Source organism: Pyrus communis, chromosome 2 (assembly GCF_963583255.1).
Source record: "Pyrus communis chromosome 2, drPyrComm1.1, whole genome shotgun sequence".
NCBI lineage: Eukaryota > Viridiplantae > Streptophyta > Magnoliopsida > Rosales > Rosaceae > Pyrus > Pyrus communis.
The window spans coordinates 31,952,013-31,973,952 of NC_084804.1; the positions used below are offsets into that span (position 1 = coordinate 31,952,013).

Consider the following 21,940-nt stretch of genomic DNA (forward strand, 5'->3'; position numbering starts at 1 on the left):
TCTTGGGTGTCTAAAGAGGTTTTCGACATTTTTCTTTCTCTCTTCAGAGATGCAACGGAGAAGAAACCATCATCCTCCATGTTTGAACAAGTGGAGAAGAAGAACCCATCGTGCCCAACGATGGTCCCGAAACCCGCCGATGATGCAAGGACGGTTTCGAACAAAACAACAGCAGTGACGGACGAACAAGCAGCAGCCTTTCCTTCTTTGCATAACGCTGTAGCAACCGCCGACGTCAGGCAGAAGCCCAAACAGAGACAGTAGCTGCGCCATGTCTTTGACTTCATCAACACCCTGCAACTTGTGATGTCCAACGGAGATTTCACCAAAACACAGCAGCAAACCGTCTTCCCACAGCTTCCTGCAGCCTCTTGGGTGTCTAAAGAAGTTTTCGACATCTCTCTTCTCTTTTCAGAGATGCAATGGAGAAGAAGCCATCACTCTGCACGTTTGAACAAGTGGGGAAGAGGAACCCAACATGCCCAGCTATGGTCCCAAACTTCTGTCGGTCGACGGGCCATGGTCGTCTTCAAAAGCTTTTTGGTGTTCTTCATTGAGACAGAAACCCAAAGAAAGCCCAGCCAAAGAAGAATGGGCGCTAGTGGTTGCTGACCAAATTTCATTCGAATTCCAGTTTAAATTAGGAATTGGAAAAAAAAAAAAAAAAAAAAAAAAAAGCTCCAACAAACAAAGATGATTCGTGATGTTAGTCGAAGACCCTTCTGCCGCATCTCAGCCTGCAGCATATGGACAAGGATTTCTGATCCACTAGCGACAAATCCACCAAACCCCGAGCCGTCTCCGTCTTCGTTGAGCTCTTCGTCCATGCTCTCCATTCTGCCCATCTACCCCAGTAAGATCTTCATGCTACTGTATGGGTAGTTTGTCTCTCTCTAAGGTTGAGCAGCGCGGCCTTCTCCCTTCGATCATTGACCTCCTCACGGCTGTGCTCCATCTTCAAGCTCTCCGAACTCCGCTGCTTCAGCTCTCCAAACTCCATAGCCGCAGCAACGACATCCACTAACTACCTCAAGCTCCTCACTCCGGCCACCGTGGTCAAAATCGGCAAAGAACTTCAGTGACCGCTGTCAAACGACTAGCCAATCGTGAAGCTCGACGCTTTGCATTACTTCAAGCTCTGGTTGCTTCTGCACTTCCGCCATGGTCGCTACCTGTGAATGTGATTAACAAAACCAAAGTTTGTCAACTCACATATGCTTGCCTCTGCTGCTGCCTTTGAATGTGATTGACAAAACCAAAGTTTGTCAACTCACACCCAAAGACTTTCTCCATCTCTTACCTCCTACTACTCCAAGCTCCTCTGCATTTCCTCGCACCATGTGGGGAATATATATATAAAAAAATTATTATTAAAAAAAAAAAAAAAAGGGACACGCCAGTCTGGAAAGAAGAAGAAATGGTGGAATCTTGGTGGATCAGCACCACCGAAAGCAAAGAAAAGAAAAAAAAATAATAAAATAAAATAAAAGGGAATGATGGTGAAGAGGTAGCAATGATGATGTTGAAAAAAATAATAAAATAAAATAAAAGGGAATGATGATGTTGGGAAGCAATGATGAAGGTAAAGAATAATAAAAAAAAATAAAATAATAATAAAATAAAATAAAAGGAAATGATGATGGACGGCATCAAGTGAAAAAAAAAAAAAAAAAAACACATCTTGGTGATGTATATGTTTTATCTGTATTTAGCACAATACACTGAATAAAATAAAGCATGTCCATTGATCTCCGAGAAATTACAAGTGCGTACAAAAAAAAAAGAAAAAAAAAAAGAAAGATGGAGCTTTCACAAAGGTTGTTCACGTGAAGCCCCACTACTTGGCAAAACTCCAAGAGCGGGAGGCATCGAAGATAGATCATTCGAGGCCTCAATACTTGGTGGAACGCTAGATGACGCAGGAAAAAGGTGCCTCTGGAAGAAAGCTGCAAGCCTGTGACGGTCACTTTGAATTCGACCTTCAGATTTTTGCAGCTCATCAAGCTTCCTCTTCATGCTCGTCGAATAATTATTTGCAAGCACGTGCAAACCTCTATTCTCGCGCTTAAGCTGTTGGATCTCTTGTTTAAGATTTTCCACCTCCGCCATCAATGATTCAACTTGACGGGATCGAGCAAGTAGGCGTTGGTCCATGTTGGACACAGAGCCCGCACACTGAACACTGAGAGCTAGGGACTCTTAAACGGCCAACTCATCAGACCGTCCTGAAAGCAGCCTACTATCTCTAGGAGTGAGGAGGTTCCTAGCTACTATTGTAGCTGTTGTTGCATCCTTCATTACGGAGTCTTCACCTGTAAGAGGGCCACTAGAAGATAGGAAAGACGGGCGCCATACATTACCTTGACGCGGCGCACCCGTATCACTGCTGAGACTCAAATCTAAGCAAATGTTAGATGGGTTAGCCATTTTCAAAGGTGTTAAAAGAGAAGGGTTGGATGAAGTAAAATCTCAAAGGGCCGTTAAAACAAAATACACCGGAGATGATGTTCACGAATGGACAATCTTCAAAGTGTGCATGTTGGAGGTAATCGATACCTCTATAAAAAGGAGAGGCGACACGACCACCGATTCAAAAAATTGAAGAGACACCACTCTTCAAATCTTAAAAGCCGGATTTTCCTGCATAAAGTTCGGCAACGCTCTTCAGACACAATCTCGACTTTTCAGATAACACATGCAACTTTGTCAAAGATCTCTGACAAAGTTGAAAACACGTGGAGGTCATTATCCCAACTACCACACAATTTTTGCCTCTATAAAAAAAGAAGGAGGAACAGGGTTGTTCATTCAGAAATCGAAGAGGCGCTTACTCAGAAATCAAAGAGGCGTTTGTTCAGAAATCGAAGAGACGCTTGCTCAGAAATCAAAGAGGCGTTTGTTCAGAAATCGAAGAGACGCCTGCTCAGAAATCAAAGAGGTGTTTGTTCAGAAATCAAAGAAGTATCACCCTCCAAACCTCAAAAGTCGGGCCGCTCGTTCAAGGATCGAAGAGTCATCACTCTCTGAATTTCAAAAGCTGGGCTTTTCCAGATTTGTCATCACCCTTCATATGCAACCCCAGCTTTGCAGAAATCACGGGCAACTTTGTCAAAGATTTCTGACAAAGTTGAGAACGCGTGAATCTTACTGTTTCAATTACCCAACAGTTGTCGACAATGGTAAAGGAACAGTACCACCACTTGCTATTGGGAAATCCCTATATATGTCGACCTTCATCTTTTATGGCAAGGCAGACCTGCAAAAAAAAATGCCCAACTCTTCCTCACCTCTGAGGGCGCACTCCCAGCAAAGCTTCTCGAAATACTCAATTTTTTCTTCTTCCCCAAAGAAGATACCAGATGCCTGGAGTACAGATGAGGTAAGAGGAAACGGTAGATCGAAGCATGTGGAGATAAGCACAACAAATATATGTGCTGATTCATTCGCTGCTTCTTCAAAAGCAAAAATATCTCATATCATCAAGGGCGAAAGCAAAGGTATCTCATATCATGCTTTTTCCCTGTCTTTTCCTTTGCCTTGTTCTCACCTGCCAAGACAAGGACAGAGAAAACAATATGTCGGAACCTCCACTCAAACTTGCGCTGCCACCAAGAAGTGATGGTCCATTCAAATGCAAGGTTTGCATTCCACTCCTGTATCAGAGGACAAATACTACAAGAGAAGATGCTAAACCTGCATAAGGAAATACCACTTCTGCAAAGGGAGCAAGTAAGGCAAGTGAAAATGATACATCGAAGCATGTGGAGACAAGCACAACAAATATATGTGCTGATTCATTCGCTGCTTCTTCGAAAGCAAAGGTATCTCATATCATGTTTTTTCCCTGTCTTTTCTTTTGTCCTTGTTATTACTCGCATGGCAAAGAGAAAGAGAGCAATCAGCCGGCACTTGGAGTCAGTCTTCCGATCTAGAACCGACTACCTGGAACCTTTGCCTGGTTGCTTACCTAGCGTTGCTCTCGAGTAGTCATCTTCAACGGTTGATACACTTCCAGAGAAGGGACCGCATCTTCTTGGAGAACAGCTAAGACGAGTGACAATGAAACATCAATCTTGTGGATCGTCAGCAAACGCAACAACTGCATATGCTGAGTCATCCTCTAACCCTCTTCAAATATGAATTGGAAAGATTGAACAAAGAAACAGATCATCACCTCTACCTCGTGTTTGCCTGCCATGTGTCTGAATCCTGAAACCGCTCATGGCCCTATTTTCACTCAAGATCAAGCCTCAATGGCCCTTGAAGAAATCACAAGTCCGATTCAAAATTAAGTGTTCACCACCCTTGAATCAAATTCAACTCCAGATAAAAGGAGTAAGTTCAGACCTTCGGAGGAGACCAAAAGAATCCTCCAGCCCAGTTCAAGATTAAGCCTGTGGAAAATCAACGATTGGAGGAAACTAGAAAAATCTTCCAGTCGAACTCAAGGTCAAGCCTCGATGGCCCTTGAAGAAATTTCCAGCCCAATTCAAGATCAAGCCTCGACGGCCCTTGGGTTGACATCTACATTAAGGGACTTCAAAACGCATCTTCTACACGTGACAAGCACATGTCTACGACGCGCCTTGAAGTGGGGGCATTTGTAGACATCAAAATTTCGGTGAAATGAATGTTGACCAATAATTAAAATTTCAACGCTCACGTGTCACATAAATTTTACATGTAGCGTGTGACTCAACGAAAAATCGAAATAAATTGGAAAAGTCATCAAATAGGACACGTGTCAATACCTGGCAAAAATGATTTATTTCATCTGATTATTTAAATCCAAAAATCAAGTTTTGGAATTCTATAAATAGGAAGCCAAGACATTCATTTTGAAAAAAAAAAGAAAAGAAAGAAGGGAATTTACATCACACCAAAACCTTGAAGCCTTGAAACTCTAAAGCTCTCAAGAAAATCCCGAAGGATCAAGAAAACACTCTTCGTTCTTCGTCAAATCCTCCTTCAAGGTCAAGCCCCAACGGCCCTTGAAGAACTTCCACCAACTCAAGATCAAGCCCCGACGGCCCCTTGAAGAAAGTGTTCATCGTTCATCATCCGTTCATCCAAAGATCAAGCCTCAACGGCCCTTTGGATCAATAACACATCAACAAATCCACACATCCAATCGTTCTTCAAGATCAAGCCCAAAAGCCCTTGAAGATCCGCTCATCCATCAACCTTCAAGATTAAGCCCAAAAGCCCTTGAAGAAATCCGCACAACTATTCTTCAAGATCAAGCCCAACGCCCCTTAAAGATCCATTCATCAACTGTTCATCCTTAGATCAAGCCCCGACGGCCCTTTGGATCAACAATCTCAACAAACCTATACACCCATTCTTCAAGATCAAGCCCAACGCCCCTTGAAGATCCATTCATCAACTGTTCATCCCTCGATCAAGCCCCGACGACCCTTTGGATCAACAGCTCATCCACAAACATACACCTTACGAAGATAGAATCAGAGGATCAAATTACAAAGAGATTGTAACCCCCAAAATCATTAATATAAAAATATATTTTGTACACGGTATTCTTGTTTCTTGTTTCAGGAATTTTTCGTGTTTACAATGGCTTGAGGCGGGACCCACTTTCTATTTAAAATTAATTAAATATTAACTAAATATTAAAAAAAATTAAAAAAAAAAAAAACCAAACCCACACCTAAATCCCCTTCCCCTCCCCCTTCCCAAAACTTCCCATCACCCTTCTACCTTCTCTCCACTGCGTCTCATCAAACCTTAATTTGATTTTTCTTCATCCGTTACGTCGAGAAATCCGTTGCGAAGGTGGACAACGATGACAATTTCAAGCTGCTATTGGCGGAGGTTGCTCTGCCAGTCCACCAAACGAAGCTGAAGTGCTTAAAGAAAGCAATTAGAGTTTTCGAAGAACCTCTCGTCGACGAATTGGAGAGCGGCCGAGTGAATCCCTCTGAATTTGAATCTCTAAGCTTGGAGGAATCAAATGAGCCGTCAAGGTTAGGGTTAGGATCAGAAGGTTTGGACGGCGAAAAGGATTCTAATTACGAATTTGACAGCTTGGGCGGTGGTGAAGGTGAAATGACTTCTGGTTCTGACGGGTTGGGTGCTGGAGGGGAAATCGATTTTGGTTTTGATGGTTTGGGCGGTGAAGGTGAAATGAATTCGAGTTTTGATGGTTTGGGTGGTGGCGAAGATGGCAATGGAGCTAAGAGGGTTTTGGATTTTGATTATGCGGGAGAGGAATTTGGTGAAGAAGGAGAACATCTAAACCAGGAGATGCCGGAAGAAAGTGGGGATGTGAGTTTTGGGGGGTGGGGGAACGAGTCGATGGGGAAAATATGGGTGTGGGTTTGGTTTTTTTTGGTTTTTCAGTTTTTTTGGGTTTTTTTTTAATTTTTTTAATATTTAATTAATTTGATAGAAAGTGGGTCTCTCATCAAGCTACGTCAACATTTAACGGAAAAATTGACAGACAACTGACGAAATGTATGAAATTGTAATAAATTCGTAGATGATGTATGACATTGACATTTTTTAAAGATGGGGTATGAAACTGTGATTGGCTCAATAATTAAGGTAGTTTTGTGTAATTTACCCATAGTTTTTTGTTAGTTTTCCTATCCCACCTAGATATGAACACAATTTTTAAATAATAGCTAAAGTGTCGATTTCATCATGGCAAGTTGTATCCACTATATGTTTGAAAGCACACAATTTATTTCTTGATTGAAATCTAAAACATGCCATGGACTCTGTTTATAAATTTAAGGGTTTACCGAATAGGTCTTTAGTCGTATTATGAGCAAGGTTTTAAAAAACGCTAAGCGCTGGTCGGGCGACGGTTAGGTGGGGCTTAGGTGGATTTATGTAAATTTATTATATATCTTGTAAATAAGTGCATATTTACATTTAAAAAAAAAGTTATACTTGTATGGATAATAAAAAGAATGATAAAATGCAAAAATAGAAGTAGAATAATACACAAAGTACATCCATCCAACAAGTTCAATATTTAAAAAACAGTAAGTATAAAATCATAATGAGGAGTATTCTTAGATGATAGACTAAATTCTTCTTGTTTATGATCCTTGCATTGGATTAGACATAGTATCTAGTTTATTTTTTTTCTTTGTATGTATCCCCTCAATAGTGCTCTAATTCATTTCACAATTGGATGAACTTATAGTCAATCCATAATTTGCAAATTAGGTACACCATTTCCATAAGTATATCACCATGAAACTAAAAAAGAAAAAAGTACACAATTAATTAAAAAACAAAAAAAAACAAAGCTGCCTAGGCGCCACCTAGGACCGCCTAACTCCAGATTGATTTTTCGAAACGATTTGCCCTAAATCTGGGCCGGCCTTCACCACCGAGGCCGATTTTTAGAACATTGATTATGAGTGGCTCTGATACCATATGTTACAAGGAAGTTCATAATCAACTAAGAACACTTATTTGAATTAGAAACTTTGTTGAGCAATCTTTTGAACATATGCATCTCTCCTTGTATCGTGACAACTCTATAGCGTAAACAAATGATCTTCTACTCTCTTTCACTCTTCTTATCACATCTCTATTCAATGAGGCTAGAAGAGTTATTTCTGTGTGTAGAGTGTGAGAGTAGGACCCTTGTTATATAGTAGAAGAGGTGGAATCTGAGTAGGAAATTTCCTGTCATGTAATTCTACTCGAACAAAATTTTATCACCTAAACTTATTCATATCTAATTAGGTTTACTAATCGTATCAGGATTACTTTAGCTATAAAATCCTAATAATACACTCTCTTTATTAGCATACAAGTATTAGTGATATGAATCTCTGCAATATGAGATGTTACATGTAAGTGTGGAACTCTAATATATTTTTACAATTGTTAGCTAGGGAATGTTCGGACACAACGCACAGATGGCCGGCGCAAACATAGATAGGTAAGAGGTAGACGCCGGAAGGAAGGGAGTCCTTGTCCATTAAGCAAACTTGTACTTAGCAGGCAGTCGTCTCCTCAGGTACTGATCATAATTCTCAATCATATCCTCGTCATCAAATTCCTTCACTGCAACATCAAAATCCAATACGCAGAGAAAAGATTTGATCTTTTATTTGGGAACTAGGGATCTGGATTTTCATCGGCCATGTCGATGCTCGATTCCTTCTTCAACAAGGGCTTCAAAGCGGCCAAATGGTACCCCCGTCACTCATCTCTCTCTCTTTCTCAGTTTGTCTCTCTCTTTTTTTTTCTTTTCCCGTTTTGGTTTCGTCTCAATTTTTATTGAGATCGAAATCTTGGATCGATTTGGTACTTCTGTTTGTCTGTTGAGAAGTGTGAGATTTTACAAAATTTTAATTTCTTAGAAAACCCATTTGAGTATGATATACTGAAGATTTTAAGGACGGGGGTTTGAATTATTTGCGTTCTGTGGATGTGCAATGCAACTTTGAATTTTGTGATTTTATGTAAGTGTGTATTTCTATGTGCAGCAAAACCATGCTGAAATTGACAATTCCGCGGATAAAATTGTTGAGGAACAGGAGAGAAATTCAGATTAAACAGATGCGCCGCGACATTGCCAAGCTTCTTGAGACTGGCCAAGAGGCTACTGCGAGGATTCGGGTAATACATCTCTTTTCCTTATATTATCTATACTAAGAGATTCTGCTACTTCTGGAGTATATGGGTTGGGTACCCTTATTAGAAAGTATGAAGAGAAAGTTTAGTTTGGGTATTTCTAATGATCATTTCGTAATGGTGTTATTGATATTTACATTTCAGGTAGAGCATATTATTAGAGAAGAGAACATGATGGCAGCTCAGGAGATCCTTGAGCTATTTTCTGAGCTTATTGCTGTCCGCCTTCCAATTATTGAATCACAAAGGTTATTCTCTAAACTGATGATTTGCTTGTAACATGTTCCTGTTCAGTTTCTATTTCTGATTGTTTTTCATAAAAAAAAAAAAAATTACTTTAACCCAACCTTTTGGTTTAGCATTTCTGTAAGCTTATATTTTGTGGTCAGAACCCTAATCTGAAATTGTGTCAATATCTCATATTTCTCTCTAGGGAGGGAACATTTTGAGAACTGTATATATTGTAAGTCTAAAAACTGAGATGATTTGGGGTGCATGGGTTATAGTGCATGCTGCTATGCCTGCTATCTTTTTGAATGGCTAACCGTAGGTTGGTTAACTTGGTTTCACCAAATCAAATTTAAGTCAATGTTTGAAAATTTGGAAAATATCTATACATATCTTTTAGTATGGTGAAAGAATGACTGTCAGTGGATTGTATAAAGAAGGAAGATTTAGTTTTAGATTGATGTTTGCTTCCACTTTGTGTAGAATCTCATTCTTAAAAAGCAATTGATATGTTGTAATCCGTTATAAACTTGCAAGCAATTCAGCAATGTGTTAGTGAAAAATCTGGGCTGGTCTAGGGTGCATCTCTTGGATTTAGTAACAGGCATGTATTACAGAAATTATGAACCGGTATGATTTAGAAAAAGAAAAAAATTGAAATTTATTGTTTATAATCCTCAGTCCATAGTGTACTCATTGTTTCTTTTCCTTGTGGGGAGAGAGAGATGGCTTTGAAAAAAGACCATTGTTGCTAGAATAAAGTATAAAATTTCTCTTAATCAATTAATCAAATCAAAGGATTTTTTTTTAATACTTGAGGGATTGAGCACAGAAACTCTAAAATCCCTTTGCTCCCCCCCCACCATACATGTTTCCCCACCCATATTTTATCAAAAAGTTTTATTGGAGTTTTGTCACTATATGTTATTACTTTAAGATAATCTAAATTAGAAAATAATGCCCATGTCTTTGATTTTGACACCTAACTATATTTTCTGAATAACTTATTTTCTTTCTTCGTTTCAAGTTTCCTTACAAGACCAAATAAAGCTCTGTTAGTTGTTACTGTGCGTTAGACTGATGTGACTATTGTTTCTTCACGGCACACCAGACAAACTTAAATCTTCTTGGAGAAGAGCCTTATAAACCACATGTTATAGCAAAAAGGGCAAACAGCCCCTGCATTCCAAGTGGGTGTTAACAGAAGCAAGCTCTTTAGACTAAGGCAAAAGCACACATTCACAAACACACACACACACATCATTTTGAGATGTACATGGGTGTAGAGGTAAACTCGTTAAGAGAAAATTATAGATGAGAAGAAGAGTCTGCAATGGCATAGCTACATAAATTCTTACATACGAGGCATGGGACTTTGGATATGATGATGTGGTTTCTCATAGCATTTTTTAAGTCAAGAATACATCATTTTATTACCTAATCAGATGTTGCTGTGGCTCATCTGCAAAGCTTGTAATTTGTGGGGTAAAATTTTTAATTTTTAGTGTCTGACTAAGCTTGTAAACTAGCCTATGTTTCTCATGGTAGGCAGAAATTTGGCTGCTGCATTTTGGGTTAGATCACAAAAGCTTTTTGAAATAATTTGAAAGTGCAATGATCATATTTTCTTTTGCGTCCAATCAATAATATTACATGTTTGATTGGTTAAAGGTCCGGAGTCAAACATTTTTGAGTTTTTGGGAAACCCAAACTTAATCCTTTAATTCACTTGTTTGTTGCCCTGTAAAATAGATGCATGAAAGAGATTCACTTATTTGCAGTTCCATAGAAAGCATGCTGCTAACAGGCTTTCTCTCTGTAAGCTTGTTTTGGGTTTCTAGTTTCATATATACTTAATTTGTCTTCTAGAAATAATTGGGGAGAGAAGAGAGAGGAAAAAGAAAATTTGAGAACTAGTGATTGGTTTTTCTTCTTGTGGAATACAAGCACTTTAGCTAAGCTGGACAGATGTATAGGTTTGTACTTTTCTTCCCAAATTGTTACAAATAAAATATCAATACCATCTTTTACCAATATATTCGAGTAACCAAACAGAGTTTGTCATTTAAGGATTGCAATTCAGTCACTAAACCCATCAAAAGCTAGCGGGGAGCACTGTCTGCTCTCTAACCGGTGGTTTATTGTTGTGCTTCTGGAATACGGAGTCCAATAGTATCAGTTATAGGAAGTTTGTTTGAGTTTCATATTTACTCTGTCCTTGTTCCTTGATGGAGGATCAGATGAACCTATTATGAAATTTCCGACTATTAAGACTTTACGAACTGTTGTGGCGATCCAGATGGCATACCACGCATTATACAACCCCAACCCTCATGTATCCCGGGGAATTCCATTAACTCACATTGCACTTCCACATAACCTTCCATGTTATTTTACTGAGGTAGCTTGCGACACGGGCACTTCTAGCATCACATAGCTTATCTGTGTACCTTGGTCCTTTACTAGGTTCATATGGTTGATTATTCTCAACCATTTGTCGCATTAAGTGTTGTCTGTGATACTTGATTTACTTTTTTGGCATTAAAGTTTGTTGAAGTCGACACAAAAAAGTTAGTTAAGTTTTGTAATTACTTACATTTTAAAATTCACATACTTTATTTATAACTTTTCGTTTGGTACAGGGAATGCCCCATAGACTTGAAAGAAGCAATATCCAGTGTGTGTTTTGCTGCGCCAAGATGTGCTGATCTGCCAGAGTTGCTGCAAGTTCAAATGCTATTTGCTTCAAAATATGGGAAAGAATTTGTAGCAGCTGCAACAGAGCTCATACCGGATTGTGGTGTCAATCGCCAGGTTTTATGTACTTTCTTTTTGTAGTGTACTCCCTTTTTCTCCCATGATATTTTAGTCAACTAAACTTGCATGTGTGTTGTGCATGATATTTAGTTTCCTACTATGTGTTTGTGACATTTGGTTTTGGTACAGTTGATAGAACTGCTATCTGTTCGTGCGCCCTCACCTGAGAAAAAACTGAAGCTTCTGAAAGAAATTGCTGAAGAGCATGACCTGGATTGGGATCCTGCTGCATCTGAAGCTGAAATTTACAAACCGCACGAAGATTTGTTGGTAAGCATATATGCCCCTGCTTGGTCTCATTTTTTGCTTGTCCTTTTTCCCTTTTTCTTTTTCACCTATGTCTGCCTAAATCTGTCCTCTCATTGTCAGAGTGGTCCGACACAGTTTGTTAGTGGGTCTAAATTGCCCCTTCCCAAAGAAAAACATGATGAAACATTGCAATACAGCCCGGATCAAGACCAGAAAGAACTGTCTGATTCTGATGATGGTTTGGACTCATTAGACTTTCCTGAAGTACCCAAGCAATCACTACGACCAAGTGCAAATCCAGCCTCAGCACCTGCAATGTCTCCTCCTTTACCAACCCAGCCACACCCTGAAATTGATCATGACTTGTCAAAGAAACTTGGGTCCATTGACAGTCAATCTAAAGAGCCATCCTTTGAGTCTGGAGAAGTGATGGAAGAAAGATCAGTAGCTAACAATCAGGAACAGTCTCATGTCTCGGTTGGTGCTGTGGAAGATAAGCAGTTTTTGCCATTTATTTCTTCCCCCTCACTTTCTTCTGCGTCATTTTCGACAAGACAAAGCAATCCACCACCAAATCTCTCAAGAACAAGAAGTGAGGTCAATGTTGATTTGCAGGATGTGTTAGCTGCTGCTCAGGCTGCTGCGGACTCTGCAGAACGTGCAGCCACAGCGGCTCGCTCAGCAGCTAGTCTTGCACAGGTCAGAATCAACGAGATTACCAAGAAAAACAGTGAAGAAGTCCCAGAAACTAGCTGTGAAAACCCATTTCATGTGGACGTTCCTAATCAGTCAGATACAAGAGAAAAACCAAACTCCAATCATCTTATCCCTGATGGTGGTTCTGCTGGTGTAATAGATTCTCCGGTACCCCATCAAATCCATTTATATGGCCAGGGATCAGAGATATCAAATGCTTCGTCTATCACTATGGAACCACTTAATGTTGATTTTGATTCCGCACATTCCAATGATCATGCTTCTGAGCATGATCCTGTTCGTCATCAGCCTCAGAGATTGGCTTCAATGGAGGATGACCCCTACTTCTCGTACCCAAACTTATTTACATCGCAAAATTCAAATGTCGGATCTGATGCTCATTCTTCTACAGATAATCCTTTCCCATCCCAAGGACACTGAGGTTTGAGTATTCATCGTTTTTTCCCACGGCTCAATTTTGCTTTCTTCGATCTGGCTGAGCAGGGGATATGTTTGTTCTATCAAACAACTTTTGTTACATGGTGTAGTCAATTATTTGTAATTTTGTATAGTAGTGCAGTGTACTTGTTTATGTAAGTTGAATGGTTGTGAGTTTGTGCCTTTGATTCTGTTGAGGTGTTCATGGTCGAGAATTCATGGTATGTCGTCTTGGTTACATTTGGGATAGCAATGTACCAATTGTATTGCTGCTCGAAATAATTAGATATATGCAATAAAAAAAGTTTCTTGATATGTTATTTGCTTTGTATAAACGGAAACTTGAACTTGAGCGCAAACGAGCGGCAAACCACGTACATAGAAATAATTATGATATGAACTGGAAGAAGTCAGGTCCTTTTTCTCTGATAATAGCCTTTATGATGCCAACTATATAGCAGTGCTAGAAGACAATATTTTAAATTACTCAAATTTATAGCATTTCCAGAAAAGAAATAAAAAAAAAAAAATTATAGAGAGTGAGGTTTTAACTTAGATCAAGAGAGCGGACACATTGCTTAGTCAACTAACTTAACTTGTACTTGCATATGTGAGCGGCTTTTAAATTTACGAATTTCTTTAGATTTATTTGTACACACATAGAAATATTAAGATTTTAACTATTTAGAAAAACATGCAAGCAAGAAAAAAGTGCAATTTTTTTTATTAAAGTCCTCATTATATAACTATTTTTCCTTTATTTTTGTTTTAGAAAGAGAAAGTACATTGGAGAAATGAGAGACACAAAAGAGAGAAGATGAATAGATGACAATAAATTAATTGTGCTTGTACAATATCGTGTTGGGCTGAATGAGTTCGTTTACCTATTTCATTTAATTGTTAATTGGGCCACAAATTCCTTCGTAATGAATAATGAAAATGGATTTTCAAATATAAAGGAGTCTGAATTTAAAAAGAAAAAGTTCAATTTCAATAAACTTTGAACCCCACGAATTCAAAATAAGAAAAACTAATGGAAGTGATTCAAATCTTCGCATTTTAATCAAAATTTTATTTACTAAATTTATTTAATAATAAGAAAAAAAATTAACATAAAAAAAAAACACCACATGAGCTGTGTGCGCATACTCCCAGCCCTTTCCCCTTTCCACTTTTTTTCCTCTATGTTGTCAGCTATCAATAAGACATTTTTTTTTCTTTTTTCTTTTTTTCCCTTAGAATAAGAGAAAGACTTCAAATTGAATTATATTTCCCAGTTTTGTTTTGTGGTATTGTTTCCCAGTAGTAGTCAAGACGACGAGAAATTTTTCAAGATGCTTGGGACACGGCGTGGTGCACCACGTGTCTCTATACAAGTGGTGAGATTCTTGTGTTAAAAAATAAAGTTTTCCACCACTTACATAATAACACGTGATGTACCACTTGTATTACGAGCGTAAGGAAAAATTTCTTCAAGATGACACCCAAGCTAAAGAAAATGGATGGCGAGCTACATTTAATTATTGTGTGTATGTAAAAAATGTGAGGGAATTTTAATTTGGTAATTGAAAACAACTTTTTAAATATAATTATTGATGACATAATCTTCTCAAGGTTTTGATCTAAAGTATCATTTATGGGTTCATTTTTTTCGGCGCAATGCGTGCTTTTATAGGACCACAAAGGGTCTAAGTTACAAACCTTATGAAACTAAACCAAGAATTAGACACTATTTATAAAACTTGACCAATAAGTAGACATTATTTAAGAAACTGGACTAATAAGTAGACACTATTTTTGAAACGAAACCAAGAATTAGGCACAATTTATAAAACTAAACCAATAGGTGGAAATTATTTATGAAACTAAACTATACACTATTTATGGAACTGGACCAAGAACTAGACACTATTTATGAAACATGACCACGAACTAGGCACTATTTATGAAAGTTGACCAATAACTAGACAATATTTATGAAACCAGACCAAGAAAGAGATTATTTATGAAACTGTACCAATTACTATACATTATTTATGAAATTGGACTCAATAACTAGACACTATTTATGAAACATGACCAAGAACTAGGCACAAGAAGTAGACACTATTTATAAAACTAGACCAATAAATAGTGTAGTACCGTTCAGTTTCATAACAGCGTATGTGATAGACGCGCGTCAGGTTATTTTTTTTATATTAAAATTGTGTCTTTTCATTAAAATTTAAGTTCTTTTATTATTTTTATTAAAATTTAAGGGTTTTTTTTAATTAATATTTAATTCTTTTTCATTAAATAAAGTTATAGCATGATTTTTGGTTAAAATAAACTTAGATCAAACTCTTTTCATGAAAGCTCCCTTTAAAACAAGAGTGTAGCTACCATAGCAACAGTTGGTAGAACTACTATTTGTAAAATTGGCACATAATTATATTTTTGCTTTGTTTTTGAAAAGGCACATGATTAAAACTAAACAACATTTGATTAAAAATGTAAAACGGGTTAGCCTGGTTCAACTCGACCCATTTAAAAAATTAAAAAATTAAAAACCTAAAAATCTAAAAGCCCCTTCCTCTTTTCCCCGTCAGATCATTTCTCTCTCGCTTCAAAGCTCCCAACTTCTGAACCACCAACCACCCAAACTTCAAATCAAAATCAACCCTACCTCACCTGAGCATCATGCACCCGCCTCTCAAAACTATCTCCTTGATTTCCAACCCGTCCCGATTCACACCCAAACCCGTATCTGGATTCACCACATCCGCCTCCACCATCCCGATCGTCATCACTCCCTGCCTTGCTTTCAGCCTCGCCTGCTCTATCGTCGGGAGTTTGTTCCATTCCAACTTCCATGCGCACGACAGCATGATCCCTGTTGTCTCGGTCATCATGTACTCGTGACCCACCACTGACCTCAGGTCTTATCTATGCAAAATATATACCTTTTTCTCTACAAACGAATTTTTTTCTATCTGTTTTGGGAATAGAAATAAAAAATAAATAAATTGAATTGTTTTAACTTAAAGAAATCGTATTGGGGTGGTTTAGAGGGAGCAGAATGGGGCGGATATGTGTTGCCTCTGATGAGGGCTGATGGTTTTAAGAGGGAGTTGCAGATCTTGGAGTTGTGAGGAGAGGGAGAAGCCATGGCTGAGTTTGGGTGTGGTTAATTTTGATCTAGAATTTGGGTGACTGGTGGTTCAGTGGTTGGGAGCTTCGAAGTGAGGGAAATAGAAGAGCTGAGGGGGAATAGAGGAAGGAGATTGGGTACTTAATTTTTTAATATTCATGTGGGCCCTAGTCATTGTCTGTGGACGTCTTGTCATTAGTTAACGAAAATTCTGATGAAAAAGTTAACAGATGTATGAAAGTGTCGTAGAATTATGACTTTAGGTACTAGATTAGGACAAAAAAAACTTGACGTAGGAAACGTTTAAAACCAAGAAACTTTAAAGGTAATAAATTGAGACTGACCCTTAAAGAGTATAACGAGGAATCTAGCGGTGGCTCCTCCAGCTATCCTGGATAGCCTCCTAGAGCATTTCCCCGACGAAGTTTGAGGGGAGTCATTTGCCCTTTCTCGTTGAGATCCAGCCCCTCTGCCCCTTCTCGTTGCGATCCGACTGGCTCTCAACAGCAATCGGTGCCAGAGAGACCAACAGTGGGATTGGTGGACAGACGGTAATGGTCGGGGGTAGGGGAGAAGCAACGGCCGATTATTTGACACATAGAGGCTAGCCCGACCTAACATTAAAAATTAGTGTAGAATAATGTATAAGAAAATGCACACAAAATAAAACCGAAACACCAAAAATCAAAAAACTATTTTAAAGTTATCTTCACTTAAACGATTTTATTTTCATTCATTCTTTATTTGTTTCTTCCCTTCACTCCTACCGTCCTTTTTCATTTCTCCTTTTCCAAAATCTCAATTACAAAAAGTTAATACTAAAAAATAAAAAGAATATAGTGATCAAGCGGATATTAAAATTCAAACAACATTGAATAGAAATGAGAATATCCAACGCATGCTACACTAATAATTTGTGATAGGGCCATTCGAAAATGCTTGTCTAACTCACACTTATGCTCAAATTGTGCTTTAGCAATTGTATTAAAGCACATCAATATTTTGATAAAAATACAAGTGATGCCTTGACAAACACTAGAAATAACTCGTGCAAAAAGTATATAACAAAAAGCAGTCCAAATACATTTTAAAACCTAAATGCACTTCTAATTTTATCCCAAAAGCGCATTCAAGCACACAAAAAAGAGCAAACACTTTAGTAATCTAAAAAGGATAATTTTATTTGAATCTATGTAACATATTTCCACATCCAACTTACTTTTTATACCTATATTATTTTTAAAGAAACTTTTAATATTTCTTTAAACCCAAATTTAGTACCTAAACCACCCTCACAAGTCTAGATCAATATGTTTACATTTATCTTTATACCCAAGAGGTTAAAAGAACAAAACAAGAAAGTATGTTAGATTTCATGTCAAGAGTGAACCATTTCATTAAAATAAAGACAAAACTTAGAGAGAAAAAAAAAAAAAAAAAAAAAAAGATTTTGATTTTGTCAGCCACAAGCTTTGAATAATGCTTTGTCCATCACTCTGGAATGGCCAATATGATTCTTGAGTACACATCAAGAACTTTGTGCAATCACAAGATTGATCGAGAAGATCATTGCCATGGTGCCACCATAGCTGCCATGAGGGCTTTAAATCTTGCATCATGCGTTGCGGCTCTCCGACTGAAAAAATAGGGCTCTCGCAAATAAACTAACACTGATTGGACTGGCCAAATGTATCACGAGTTTGTCCAACACTCATATGAATCTAAGCTTAGGAAGAGATGTATTGGTTTAAGTCAATTCTTAACTGCATTAAATTTGTTATTGTTTCACCACAAAAAAAAAAGAAAAAAAAAAGTGTTATGGGTAATGAGGGTAGAGTTCGTAACAACTAGGCTGTTGACATCGAACTAAAGTTATCTGCATATTGTTGGTAACCAGCTTGCGTCAAATGACATAAAAAAAAGTCTCCCTTCAGTTCTTCAGATGTTCTTTTGGTCTTGATACATGGGCTACCATTGCAATTCCAGATTTGTTGGGTGTGTTGGTGGAAAGTGGTGCAGACAATACCCTTATCTATGAGAGCGTTTTAGGGTTTAGCTATCATGAATACCCTTAGGGGGTGTTTGTTTCCCTTCACTAAAGTTCACTGGACTGGACTATACTAAAGATTAGTCCAGTCCCATGTTTGTTTCATGGCTGGACTAGTTTTAATGGGATTAGCCAGGACTCGCTTTCACTAACAACCTCACTAGCCGTTCTTAACGTGTCCCCTCAAAAACCATCGGACTAGCTAAGAACTTCTTCGTCCTGCTTGAATCACCTCCCCGACGTCGATTTCGACGGCACAAGCTTCGGGCGCGACTTCATCTCCGATGACGAACTCGTTGACTTCTTCATCTCCGACGATGACCTCGTCGACTGGGTCATCTCCGCCATCTTCTTCTCTTTCGCTGCTTTGTTATTGCCTTCGGCTTGCCTCCTCATTGAATGGGTCATCTCCACCATGATTGCTTCGCAATCTCAGTAAATTGATTTTTGTTTTGGGATTTTGGGTTTTTTTTTTTTTTTTTTTTTTTTTTAATTTTCTGGGATTTGCAAGTTTAATTGGTTATTGGAAGGCTCGCCTTTCTTTTTGGAATCTCTGAAGGCTTGGCGAATGGTTAACCAACAAATTCTCTTAATTAAACACAAAAAGTAAGAGATTGATGCATAATTTGATAGAGAGAAAATGATGGAGAAGATAAACGAGGAAGGGTAAAGGAAGGAAGGGGAAAGAAAATTTTCTTGGGTACATTCATTTCCAGACTTCACTGCCCTTTAATTATTAATTTTTGTTTAATTTTTAAGCCAAAAGTGAATTAAAAATGGCAAAAAAATATAGTCTGTGATTTAGTCCAACACTGCACCAAACGTTTCACTAAGTTAGTCCAGCTTAGTCTAGTCTAAGCCAATCCAGCTTAGTCCCTGAAGTTAGTCCAGTTTGAGACAATGCAGTGTAACAAACGCACCCTTAACGTCTTAGAGTTCTATACATCCATCCCTTCTTAAGGAACTTCTTTAGACAAAACTCTATTTTTTCCTCTTTTTGGGTGGTAAATATTTCTCAGAACATAAAAGTGTGAATTAAACCCATGTGCCTAGGTGATAGGTGTGTGTAACATCCCACATCGACCAACGGAGAGGGAGTGATGTGCCTTATATGTACATGTCCACCTTCATATAACACGAGACCTTTTGGGGACTCACTGGCTTCGAATTCTATCGGAACTCCAAAGTTAAGCGAGTTAGGGCGAGAGCGGTCCTAGGATGGATGACCAAACCGTGAGGGCATGGCCGGAGCCCAAAGCGGACAATATCATGTTATGGCGGAGCCGGGACTGGGATGTGACAGAATGGTTTCAGAGCCACTTTGCCGTTTGGTGCGAGTGTACCGACGAAGACGTCGGGCCCCAAGGGGGGTGGATTGTAACATCCCACATCGACCAACGGAGAGGGGGTGATGTGCATTGTAACATCTCACATCAACCAACAGAAAGGGGGTGATGTGCCTTATATGTTCATGCCCACCTCCATATAGCACGAGGCCTTTTGGGGACTCACTGGCTTCGGATTCTATCGGAACTCCAAAGTTAAGCGAGTTCGGGCGAGCGGTCCTAGGATGGGTGATCTACTGGGAAGTTTTTGTGTGAGTTCTCAAAAACGAAACTGTGAGGGCTTGGCCGGAGCTCAAAGCGGACAATATCGTGCTATGATTGAGTCGGCACTGGGATGTGACATGTGTGTTTATTGATAAATTTTAGTTTTATTATTTATTTCATCATATACTTGATGGTAATTATGTAATATGGTAAAAAAGACAATTCATATTTAAAATTTAAATTGAGTGTAAAGAGAAATTATATGAATTCAAATAAAATTTTTCATCTAAAAACGCACTATATTATTTTAAAAACACTCACGAATAACAAGAATTAAATTTAACTCGTGTGAACTCTAATAAGAAAGAGTTTCTCCTATAAAACATAGAACATAAAGGCTATCCTATAAAAGTTATCCACGCGTCAAATCCATATCTCGGTATGTCCTCCTCAAGATATAAGTGGCTATGAACTTCAAATTCCGGATAAAAGCTCATCGCATCTCGATCGTCAATCCCTCTCCTTCTCCACCATCCCAACCGTCCGTCCATCCTCATTTAAATCCCCAAAAGTTTCAAGCCACTTCTTTCCAACAAACCATCAGAAAAAAAAAAGAGAGAAGAGAGCCACCCCATTCCACCTATGGCCGCCCTCCAACACACCCCAATCTCTCTCCAATCCAAAACCACCGCATCCCCACCACTCTCCTCCGCCCTCACCCCGCGAACCACCACTCTCTCTTTCTCCTTCTCCTCCACCTTCTCCCCTATCCACCTCAAACTCTCCGCCTCCGCCCTCACCGCCCGCCGCACCGGCTCCGGGTCCCTCGGCGCTCGCATGAATGCCTCCGCCGCCACCAGCTACGCCTCCGCGCTAGCCGACGTGGCGAAGTCGAACAACACCCTCGAAGCCACCTGCGGCGACGTGGAAAAGATCGAGAAGTTCTTCGGCGAGCCGTCGGTGTTCGACTTCTTCATCAACCCGACCATCGGCCTGGAGAAGAAGCGGCAGGTACTGGACGACATCGCCAAGTCGTCGGCGCTGCAGCCGCACACGATCAACTTCCTGAACATCCTGGTGGACGCGAAGCGCATCGACCTGATAAAGGAGATCGTGAAGGAGTTCGAGGTGGTGTACAACAAGATTACGGACACGGAGTTGGCGATCGTGAGCTCGGTGGTGAAGCTGGAGTCGCAGCACTTGGCGCAGATAGCGAAGCAGGTGCAGAAGCTGACGGGGGCGAAGAATGTGAGGATTAAGACGGAGATTGATCCGAGTTTGGTGGCGGGGTTCACAGTGAGGTATGGGCAGTCGGGGTCCAAGCTTATTGACTTAAGCGTCAAGAAGCAGCTGGAGGAGATTGCGGCGGAGCTTGATTTGGGTGACATTAAGCTCAATTTATAACTCCACATTTGCTCTTAATATTTTATTTTTTTTTATTTTTTATTTTTATTTTTTTGGGTTAATGTGTAAAACCATATGTTTTGAGTATATATATATGTCAAATGTATGTATGCTTTCTTCTTGGGGAGTTTGACATGGATTCAGGCAAATTATCAAGGTCTTTTTTGGTGATTTAGTTAGTTGGAACCTTGAACTCGATGGATTAATTCATTGTATTTGGTGATTTTATCTTTAACGTAGTCTGTTGTTTCTATTTGATTATTCAATTTACCGATAAAAATAAAGAGTGTGTGGGTCCCAAACTTTTACGTCTTAGCTCAGTTCTTAAAAGTTACTTCAAACTAACAAGACTCTTTGCTTTAAGGGTCGAGAAGAGAATGTCTCTCGTACGTAATCTTACCCTTACTTTATAAAGAAACTATTTCCACAACTCGAACTTATAACATTCAGTCACAAAAGAGCAATTTTCAGTACTCAACCTTGAATTTATAAAAACCTACATGTTTTGGACGAAAATTCGTGAACCTCAGTTACCGAATTTTAAGTTCATAAATTAATTGTAAATTAGGGTGAAGGTTCATGCATCAATTTGTCCAATACCATTAATACTTTTTCTCAAAAGTTCACGGGTCACCATTAATGAACGGTCAGCCACACGCTCCGGCCAGTGGGCCACTTCGGAGCCCCAAAGCTGCTCGTATAGAAAGCCACTATCGCCAGTGACAGCAACATCCCATGAGCATACTACTTTCCCTCCCA

The 21,940-nt window shown here is 39.0% G+C and overlaps 2 protein-coding genes across 2 annotated transcripts; both read left to right on the forward strand.

Moving 5' to 3' along the window:
- The first annotated feature begins 8,008 nt into the window (after nt 1–8,008).
- LOC137725414 (vacuolar protein sorting-associated protein IST1-like) lies at nt 8,009–13,370 on the forward strand. The gene is made up of 6 exons (XM_068464078.1): nt 8,009–8,178; nt 8,475–8,607; nt 8,767–8,870; nt 11,493–11,664; nt 11,797–11,937; nt 12,037–13,370. Exons 1-6 carry the CDS (start codon nt 8,129–8,131, stop codon nt 13,051–13,053), a joined length of 1,617 nt encoding a protein of 538 aa, XP_068320179.1. The 5' UTR covers nt 8,009–8,128; the 3' UTR covers nt 13,054–13,370.
- A 6,984-nt stretch (nt 13,371–20,354) lies between these two features.
- Nucleotides 20,355–21,496, forward strand: LOC137726202 (ATP synthase delta chain, chloroplastic-like). The gene has a single exon (XM_068465089.1). The coding sequence runs from the start codon at nt 20,420–20,422 to the stop codon at nt 21,179–21,181; it is 762 nt and encodes a 253-aa protein (XP_068321190.1). The 5' UTR covers nt 20,355–20,419; the 3' UTR covers nt 21,182–21,496.
- The last annotated feature ends 444 nt before the right edge of the window (nt 21,497–21,940 follow it).

Excerpts from the sequence above, each read along its gene's own strand:
- LOC137726202 (XM_068465089.1), top strand. The coding sequence starts at position 20,420 with ATGGCCGCCCTCCAACACACCCCAATCTCTCTCCAATCCAAAACCACC.
- LOC137725414 (XM_068464078.1), top strand. The coding sequence starts at position 8,129 with ATGTCGATGCTCGATTCCTTCTTCAACAAGGGCTTCAAAGCGGCCAAA. Across the intron at positions 8,871-11,492 it reads CCAATTATTGAATCACAAAG|GGAATGCCCCATAGACTTGA; the intron begins GTTATTCTCTAA and ends CGTTTGGTACAG. Across the intron at positions 11,938-12,036 it reads AACCGCACGAAGATTTGTTG|AGTGGTCCGACACAGTTTGT; the intron begins GTAAGCATATAT and ends TCTCATTGTCAG.